The sequence below is a fragment of the Sinocyclocheilus grahami genome, unplaced genomic scaffold (assembly GCF_001515645.1).
Source record: "Sinocyclocheilus grahami isolate Dianchi unplaced genomic scaffold, SAMN03320097.WGS_v1.1 scaffold274.1, whole genome shotgun sequence".
NCBI classification, from domain to species: Eukaryota; Metazoa; Chordata; class Actinopteri; order Cypriniformes; family Cyprinidae; genus Sinocyclocheilus; species Sinocyclocheilus grahami.
Window position 1 is genome coordinate 693,017 of NW_015505453.1, and position 10,583 is coordinate 703,599.

At 36.3% G+C, this 10,583-nt stretch overlaps 1 protein-coding gene across 1 annotated transcript in view; it reads right to left on the minus strand.

Annotated features, from left to right (window-relative positions):
* The window catches only part of LOC107599894 (beta-1,4-galactosyltransferase 2-like), a 136,984-nt gene that overhangs the window by 29,557 nt on the left and 96,844 nt on the right, over positions 1–10,583 (minus strand). Inside the window, exon 5 of the mRNA XM_016291614.1 lies at positions 9,030–9,152. Coding sequence (XP_016147100.1) covers positions 9,030–9,152 — 123 coding nt within the window. The remainder of the gene's footprint in view (positions 1–9,029; positions 9,153–10,583) is intronic.

The window sequence follows — 10,583 nt, forward strand, 5'->3', positions numbered from 1 at the left end:
TGGATTATATAGATATGATTGAATTATTATTTAAAATATTATTGTAAAATATCAAGATGACAGGGTGGACCAGCACATGACAGGGTGGACACATAATGCAGAACACACAAAGCATGACAAAATATGACAATGAAACATTTATTCAACTTCGAAAAAAAAATTATATTATAATAATAAATAATTAAATTAGATCCTCAATCACATTGATATGTGTTCATTTTAGTTTTTAGCAATACTACAAATGAATGCTATGTCCACCCTGTCATGTGTATGTCCACTCTATCGAGTCTAAGTGGCCAACAGGGTAGACATTTTGGAACAACGACAGGGTGGACATTTTGAGCTTTAATTAGCATATTAGCTTATAACAAACTGTGACTTGCTAAATATTTAGTCTGGTTGTTGAAGAGAATTTGGTGTATTTAAACTTACATATTTTGAAAATACTGTATTCTAATCACTTGTGGCATATTTTATGCCAACAGGGTGGACATGTTAAGCTTTGGCAAAGCAAGTAAGCAAACTCAGATGAAGAAAATTTGTCAATTGAAAAGTCACCAACTTACTCAACTCAGCCGTTGAAATTCCCACCACTGAAGAGACAAAAAAATCTGTTGTCCTGATGTCCCTAAAGTGGATGTCGTTTTCTTAAAGGGGTGGATTCTCCAATACGACAGAGTGGACAATCATTCAAGGGACATGGACAAACTTTTCTTTTTTATTAAATAAAAATATTGTTTTTATAACCACATGATCTATACACTCAAAAGATTAAGAGATTAAGAGTAATCTCTTATTTAACAAAATATTAATAGGAGAACAACATTTTTTAAATTTTATGATTTGACAATATTCTACTATCATTCAAATTTAATGAGCATTGCATGGGACATAGCAAAATAACACGCATCCTCTTACACAAAACAAAAAAAAATATCTAAAGAGCCAAGTAATGCTTTTTTTGTTATGAATATAAAAACGTAGCCTAATATAACTCACCCTTTCATAGTCATTTTTATGTTACGTTATCATGGCAAATTAGTTATTTATGTACAGGACGCCAAAAGGCACCCTACTATATATATATGGGTCAATATATATATATATATATATATTATTATTTTTTTTTTTACAAAAATTGCTTTCCTTTATTCTTTTGCCAATCAAATAAAAACACCATTGGACAGGACTAACATTTAAGATATGCATAATTTTGTTACATGTAACTAACATTTTAAACATTAATTAAATAATCTGGTTACATTTTATTTTACAGTGCCCTTATTATAATGTAATTATATACTTAAGCACTGAGTAAATTTAATTAACAACAGGGTTAATTAACTAAAAGGGTTAGTTACTTGTAATTATGCCTAATTTACTGTTATTACAACAGTATGTGCATGTAACGTGTAACAAGGACAATGTAAAATAGTGTTATGAATAAAATTAAATATATGTAATACTTAAATATAAACAGATTTAAATATATATTTATTTATTTGTAAATTTAAAAAATTTATTTATTTATCCATTCTATTCTATTCTACTCTCCATAATCACATAATCATGCTTCATTGTCAGTAATATTCTTAAAATCAGGCAGTCGTCAATATTATCTTGGAAATATAAAGTTACTTTAAGTTACTTTGCATTTTACTTTGCATTTTGACATAATGAGCCAAGAAAACCAACAAGACAGCCACTGTTCAGCATTTGACCAACATTTTGTCTGCTGCAAAAATGATGCTACAGTATGAAACACCACCAAAACATTTTAATGTGCACTCTTGGTGCTGAAGCCATGCATCTCCACATGCCTATGGAGTTGCAGAGACTCAAACTGGTGAACACTGTCAAAGACAGGCTCTTCGTTTTAGTCCAGTCTTCTTAAGAGTAGTTCATAACTATTCAATTTCAACTTAAAATCCACAGTAGAACACACCTGTCTACTGCCTTCCACTGTCTCCTTCTTACTGAATTGTAAAGGGAAATGTCCCTCCAGGGCTTCCATCTTCTCCAACTACACAGATGTTGAAAATCAAAGAAAGAATGACGGGCTATTTCTCTGTCCACATGGCCAGAGGGGAGAGCAAAACTCTCCAAAAGCTTTTTTAACTTTGCTTTTTGTTTCAAGCCAGTCGGATGGAACATTTGCGGTGCATGAGGCCAGGACACAGTCATCTGAGTCCACTATCCTCCCTCACACACATCCCTCTGGGCTATTTCTATCCACAATGACTTCACACTACCAATGCATGCAGCAATGACCTTCTGGCCAGCTTGCAGAGCATGATAGTGGCTGTGCTTTCCATTAGGAAGTTTTTATAGATAATGCCTCTTATGGCGATTTATTATTTAAAACAGGATTGTTATTATGAAGCTGCCATAAAATAAACTACTTCATGGCGCCAATAGCCTCACGGTTAGTGTTACAGCGCAACTGCGCTCACGGTGACCCGAGTTCGAATCCCGGCTCGTGGTCCTTTGTTGATCCCGCTCCCCTCTCTCTTCACCCAATGCTTTCCTGTCTACTCTACACTGTCCTTTCCAAATAAAGGCATAAAAAAGCCCATAAATAAATCTTTAAAAAATAACTGTCCACATCTGGAGTTTGATACTGTATTGCTGTCTAAATAATGATCATTAAGAGAGAAATGCTGAAAAATGTAGCAAAGGATGAGTTAAATCTGTACTTTGTCTTTGATGTGAAGTTACAACAGTAAACTATAAAACTGTACGTCAAAAAAACTTCATGTGAAAGCTCAAATGAACCTCAGTTAAATTACTCCTAAATACTTTGCAAATATGCTCTTTTTGCAAAAACACACTAAAATTAATAAATAAAGCATTCATAAAAAATTCTAAACAGTATTAAAATAGTGAACTAAATATAAATACACTACTATTCAAAAGTTTGGTTTCAATAAGATTTTTTATTATATAAATTACTTTTATTCAAACATTAAATTGATAAAAGGTGACTATAAAGAAGACATTGCTACAAAAAAAATCTATTTAAATAAACTTTGGTAATAATAAGAAATGTTTCTTGAGCACCAAATCAAAATATCAGAATGATTTCTGAAGAATCATGCGACGCTGCTGACAGTAATTACAGTAATGGCTGCTGAAAACTCATCTCTACCATTGGAAGTAATAAATTATATTTAAAAATCTATTAAAATAGAAAAAAGTTATAGTTTTGATCAATATTTTTTTCCAATGTTTTTTTTATTCTTTCAAAAAATCTCACTGACCCCAAACTTTAGAATGGTACTATGAAATGTTGATATATATATATATATATATATATTTAAATCAATATATATTTTCAATAACTATAAAAAATTAAAAGAACATTTTAATCAGAACGAAACTGGCTCAAATTAATGAATATGACACGTGGTGAAACACTGGCTAAATTTTAAAAAATATTTTTTATCAAGAGACAAAACTATCACCGTTACAAAAACTCACAATTTCAGTGTAGCTGGAAAATTACTTTTCTGACTTTGTCATACATTTAGTCAGAAACCAAGGACAGAAACAGCTGCAGGAGCTTCTCGTCAATAGAGGCTGACCATAGCTACTCCGTATCAGTGTACTGTAGTATCTTTGAATAGGACTGCCACTAGTTCTTCCTTATGGCTAGAAGGGACACTACAGGAACAAATGTACTACTGCAGGATCAACTACAGCAAGAAACAAAGATTCTGCTCACTTATGCCAGCTGCCTTCACAAACATAAACTAAAAACCCAGTCCACAGAGATACAAACAACATGTCTCTTCTAAAGCAGTGCTGGCAGAGGGGCACATCCGCACAGACTGACACATTTTAAGAAGCCAGGCTGCAGAATTTCGAGCTAGCAGAGAAGAATGTCCATTGGCACTTGGGCTCACGCTGTCAGACCAGTGACCTTCAAAGATATGGGAAGAGAGGAAGTTGTTCTGACAGGCACTGGGAGTCCCTGGAGCCCCAGCAAACTGGTTCCAGAGAAGTGACAGTATGTTGACGTAAACTTACACCCAGAGGACCTAAATGGGCGAGCGTCAGAGTCTGTGCGTGTCTGTCCACTAGTCAGATGGGGAATTTGAAGCAGAACGCACAGCTGGGTCCACATGCCATTCACTCTTACATCTTGACTTTAGGCCACTATATCGCCACCCTGTCTGTTATGAAGGAAATTATTAATCTTTCAGTAATATTTCAAAGCTGTAGATCTAGTCAACTACAGTGGCCTTAAAAATTATTTGGTAGAAAAAATTGGTAAGAAGCATTTTTGCAGTACTGGTCCCAAGTAATTTTGTATATAATGTAGTCACTTTTCAGTTCACACACGCAATGCGTTCCTGCATAGTTCATCACATTCAGTTTGACAACTAGAAAGTGTCCTGATTGACTTCTTTTTAAACAATCTATAGAGTAAAGTATACTTTTTTATCTTTTACATGGTATTAACATTATTTTTATGAAATGTTTTGCTTTAAAAGTGCTGTATTTGTTTCAATTAAATGCCACTTCATTGCATAAAAGGGAAAGATGCAACGCATTATTATTTTCGGACTTGGTTTGCCATTAACTTTGTTTGTCATTACAATTTTCTCATGATTAGGACATAACAATTAAGCAACATTTTACAATAATCTCAACTTAACAAAAGCTCTTTTCTTAAGAGCCTGACTTAAAAGTAGTTCCCTATCGATACTTCACTCGTACTGCATCAGTTTAAGACGCTTTGGGGGAAAACACCTTTTTCTCAGATGACTGAAACCTTTCAATAACGCAGTGTAACTGCACGGCCATTGGTTCATGCAGTGAATAAAAAACGAACCAATGGCTTGGCAGCGGAGCTGCACGAGCCTATGGCAGTAAAGCCCGCCAAAGCCCACCAGAATGGGTGGGGTCATCTAGCTATTTAAGCGGCACATCGCCATAGGATCCTCAGATTATTTTCCTTCAGCGACGACTACTAGATCTTCGCTCTACGAGACTACAAAGCCTTCGCCAAGATCAAGCCTCGCAGCGGATCGAGAGACCCCTTTCTGCTCGGCCATTCTCGCCGCTTCACGCCACCCTCGCGCCTGCAGCAGTGATGGTCTCCGGTTCCCTGCAGCTATCCGGCGATATAAAAGAGCAAATTTCAGAGCAAATTTTCGGCGTTGTTTCAAATGCCGCACCGTTACTGTCGCTCATTTAGGGCCCCCCTACACGCCGCTGACGGTCACAGCAGCACTCATTGCGAGGATATGAGTCTCGCCTCTCTGCGCTCATGGAAAGCTTTCTTTTCAGAGAGAGCAACTCCGCCCCTCGCACCCTCCTGCTTTCTTCCTCCCAGGAGCCTGTGAGGAAAAAGCAGCAGGACAAAGAGACTCTGCGCTCGGTGACGAGTGAGCCCATGCCGGCTGAGCCCCCGCGTGCCTCACTCTCTCTGCTTAGAGAGGTTTCTCCAGTCCACTTCTCCCTCCCAGACGATCTGGTCTCATTTGGAGGAAGCGACGTGCTATGTAGCTGCACGACTCAGTCGTCGCTTCAGTTGAAGTAACCTGAGGATCCTATGGCGATGTGCTGCTTATATAGCCAGATGGCCCCGCCCATTCTGGCGGGCTTTGGCAGGCTTTACCGCCATAGCTTCGTGCAGCGCCGCTGCCGAGTCATTGGTTCGTTTTTTATTCGCTGCACGAACCAATGGCCATAGTTACACTGCGTTACTGAAAGGCTTCAGTCATCGGAGAAAAAGGAGTTTTCCCCCAAAGCGTCTTAAACAGATGCAGTACTCATTCCATATCTCAGGGAACCGAGGTTACGTTAGTAACCGAGTACATTTTCTCTTGTTTTTGTCTCTTGTTGCTTCCTTGGCAATGTCTGCATTATAGATGAACAGATTTGTGAGAGATTCGCTTTTGAGAAGGCAGCTACAACTTTGTTTTTGTAGATAAACTATAGTGACTCTGAGATCACAAGAAAACACATTTTGTTATATTTAGAACTTGAGAAGACGAGAAAGATAATTGAATGCATGGCCTGTTCTAAAGTATAATGCAATAACATCATAGACTTTGTAAGTGTGTACAAGTTAAATGTTTTATGTTCAAACTTCTGTTCAAAAGTAAGTAAGTCAGTAAGATTCATCTGATCAGTAAGATTATTTTTAAAGAAATTAATAGATTTGTCAGCAAAGAAGCATTAAACTGATCCAAAGTAACTTTAAAGATATTTATAATGCAAAGATTTCTATTTTAAAATAACTGTTCTTTTGAACTTTCTATTCAAAGAATTCTGAAAAAGAAAATGAATCACAATCTCCAAAAATTCTGAAGGATCATGTGACAATGAAGACTGCAGTAATGGCAGCTGAAAATTCAGCTTTGCCACCACAAGAATAAATTACATTTTAAATACATAAAAACACAGTTTATGTATATAGTTTATATGATATTTATATATGTGTGTGTACAGTTTATATGATATTTTACAACTTTACTATTTTTACTGTGTTTTTGTCTAAATAAATGCAGCCTTGGTGTGCATATAGAGACTTCTTTCAAAAGCATTTTAAAATCTAACCAAAGCCAAATTTTTGAATGATAGTGTACATGTGCAAATGTTGTATCAATATCAAATATAAATGGAAATTTAACTGTACATGAATTTAAAATTGTAAAATGTGTTGTCTTGGCAAATATGCTCATTTCAACACAACTAAAACATAAAATGAGCAGTAAGAAAATCCGAAAAAGATCAACAGTTTATATGAATATAAATGTGCAATAAATATGCATGCAAAATACATAATTACAACTCCTTCAAAACAACATCAAGCTTTTTATATTCTCACAATAAAAACAGCTCAGTTCAGAAGGAGATCTCAAGGGAGGCTGTTGCTTTATTTGTGGATATCAGGCTATAAAGTCTATTTTTACTTATATAATCAATCCATCATGCCAAAAAAGCAGTGGACAAAGGCAGGAAAAGATAATGTGAGAGGGGTGTTTTATCACACCATTCAGTTTCCACCTTCTACTGTCAATGGAACCCCAAACAACTGAAAAGAGTGACATATGGGACATATCTCCACGAGTGTTATCGCTGTTGCAAGAGTGTGTGTGCCCTGATATACTGCAGGTTTTGCTCTCTCATCACCTGAGCGGGGAAAAATGATAGCTAGTGAACACGCAGCTATTCATTATCTGAAGAGACAGGCATCAGACAGCAGAGCGTCATCTATTCACACGTTTCTGTCTGGACATGGTGTAGATTTGTGAGCGGCGAGCACATATACAGCTGCTTCCTGCAGAGCTGCATATCCCAGAGAAAGAAAAAGACCTAGAAACTGCGCAAGGACACTGTTCAGCGACAAAGCGTCTGTTTCTGATGATGCATGCTTACTCATTACTTTTTTAAAAGCCTGTCTACCAGACCTCGAAAACAAAATGACATCCCAGAAAGTCGATTAAACTTGCAAAGGTTTACAAGCAGTGCATCTACAGATGTGATTCATTTAAATCAAGAGAAATAAAGAACCATTTATTCTCTTAAATGTGACCCTGGACTACAAAACCAGTCTTAAGTCGCTGAGGTATATTTGTAGCAATAGCCAAAAATACATTGTATGGGTCAAAATTATCGATTTTTCTTTTATGCCAAAAATCATTAGGATATTAAGTAAAGATCATGTTCCGTGAAGATAATTTGTAAATTTCCTACTGTAACTATATTAAAACTTAATTTTTGATTAGTAATATGCATTGCTAAGAACTTCATTTGGACAACTTTCAAGGCTATTTTCTCAATATTTAGATTGTTTTGCACCCTCAGAATCCAGATTTTCAAATAGTTGTATCTCGGCCAAATATTGTCCTATCCTAACAAACCATACATCAATGGAAAGCGTATTTATTCAGCCTCCAGAAGATGTATAAATCTCAATTTTGAAAAATTTACCCTTATGACTGGTTTCATGGTTCAGGGTCACAAATGTATTTGAACATTCCAATTTTTCACCAAAGCTGTTAATGTGTCACAAATGTCATTTGACAAATAGATTAAAAATGTGTAATCTGTTATCGAGGATCGCAGTGACACATTTCTGGCATAACAGCAATTACGGCAATCATAAATAACTCAAAATATGTGCAATTCATGTTTAACATCCATTTGTCAACATATCAGTCATCTTTAAAATGGTTTGTTCTAGAACCACATGAAAGAACCACTAGTCAAAGTAACATTTACATTATAACCTACTTTTAATTATTTCCTTTTAACTTAAGCAAAGAGTTTAGACTAATACATAATTTAAATAAAACCTTTGAAGACCTTTTCCCTTTTAATAGTTCCACCTTTGCTGCCCATTTCTCAGAACCTGTGGTGCTGTATTTTAGTAACCACCCAAACAACTGAAGTGACAATGTTTTGGTGGGAAAAGTGCTGAATACATTTTAACATACTTTATCAAATGAGTCCATAACAATATACAAAGTAACAAATGAGATTTTATTAAAACACAGAAAAAATATCTTGACATCACGTAAAAAAATTATTAAGTCGAACTATTAATTATAAAATTATTTAGTAGAGGTTTTCAAGCTTTTTCATGCCAAAGAGATTCAAACATGCCAATCCTTGTGTGAGGGACCACTTTAAATAACTATCTCAAATAACAATAAATTTAATTAATTTGTAAAAAAAATTCCCTCAAACTCTCCAGATAAATAAAAATTCAACTATCAATTTTCTAAATGCATGTTATTGATCTTATTGCAAATGATTAATCAATGCATGTGTTTTATTTTTTACTTATTCTTTGACCTCATAATCTTCATTAGACTTCAAGCTCACATTCATCCGCCTTTGGTTTTGAGTGCAACTCCCACATCTCAGCCCTGCATATTTTCTTTTTCGATAATTTTTTACACTCACAATACAAAAGAAAAGATCTGACCCTACTTCCATTTTATCCCAATTTCAAAGGACCAGACCTCGGACATTTATAAAAGAGAAAAACAGCATATCTATAGTCTTACCTGTTGTAAATGTCATCATCTTCACCTCCCCAACCCCAGTACTCATTAGGGAAGCCATTGATTTTGAGGAACTGTTTTTTGCTAAGGCCGGACACCCCTCCAAAGTACCCCGCATAGGGTAGCCTGCAAGAGGGAACAGACCCATATCATTCTTATTCAGATGACACACATTTTAAATATAAAGCCTCAAATCTGGGTGCAAAAGACCCTTTAATCATCAATAACATTTTATGCAGTAATATTACCTCAAATTGTCTATTCCTGCCTACGTCCATTTGGAATGTAGGGGGCTTTGGATTCCCATTAGATTTTCTTTTTGATTCAAGTCTACAGTGAAATATCGTTTTTGTAAGCCCTCTCTGAACTGAGCCCTTTAGTCAGTCAACTCAAGCATTCGAATTTAACAAAACTGCATCTCGTATGAGTGATTCTAGAGAGCCACAGAGTGCTCCCACAGGGGATCCAAAATTTTCAAATGCTATCTGATCCTTCTCCCAACTCTCTTTCATCACTTTTCTCCTGGTTGCCACCCCTCAGGCCTCTCGGTTGAGCTACACAACTCAAAGAACGCCCTGTAAAAGCTTAAGTGCACCATAAACCGTAGAATCCGTTTCTCATCATAGACGGTTCAGGAGGCCACTTTCAGATGAGAATTATCTGAGGAATCATCGTCTACAGGATTAAAGGCTGATATAAATATACATACTCCATTGCAGGTCAAAGGATGAATTAAAAGGCCTTGTTGGTTGTCAGAACTAAGTCTTATATTTGACCTTTAAACCACAGAGCGATTACATCTCAAGCAAGTGTTCGAAGCCTTTAAACAAATGCTCTACTGGATGAATACAGTCTGGAAAAGCATCGAGTCCACTTAAAGCGGTTGAAAACATGGTTTCCATGTCTCCTCTTTTAAGAGGCGCGCTGGGCTGTGGGCTGGCAGGTGCATCATGGGTAGTTGCCCGGGGTTTGCCTTGGGCTACCGCGGTGTATGTTGCCAATGACAGCAACCACATCCACCCACGCAAACAAATGTGCGACATAAGGGAGAAAGAGAAGCAAAAACCTACATGAACGCACACACACACACACAAACACACATCCACAAACAAGCGCTCGTGCATGCCACAACCACACGTTAAAATGCAACAAGTTAAAATTAATGAGGCCATCTGCTACAGCAGCAGTCTTCACAAAAACAGTATGGCTGAAGTTTCTTCACACGCTCACGGTCTGAGAGTGTGTAATTCTCTAAAGGTGCTCCACTTATTAAATACAGCAACGTTAAGGCCTCCTCAGACTGAAGACACGCCAATAGATGACTCACAGAGGAAACGGAATTATTAGCCCCCTGACAGTTAAAGGCAGGTTACACTCTGGAGAAGGTCAGTGGCATTTGTTAAACAACATATTGTCTGGCCTTCCAGAGAGAAATAAAAACCAAATTTAAATTTTGCCACAGCACTAAGCAGGTGCTGTAGTAACCATATATACATATATATATATATATATATATATATATATATATATATATATATATATATAATATATATATAT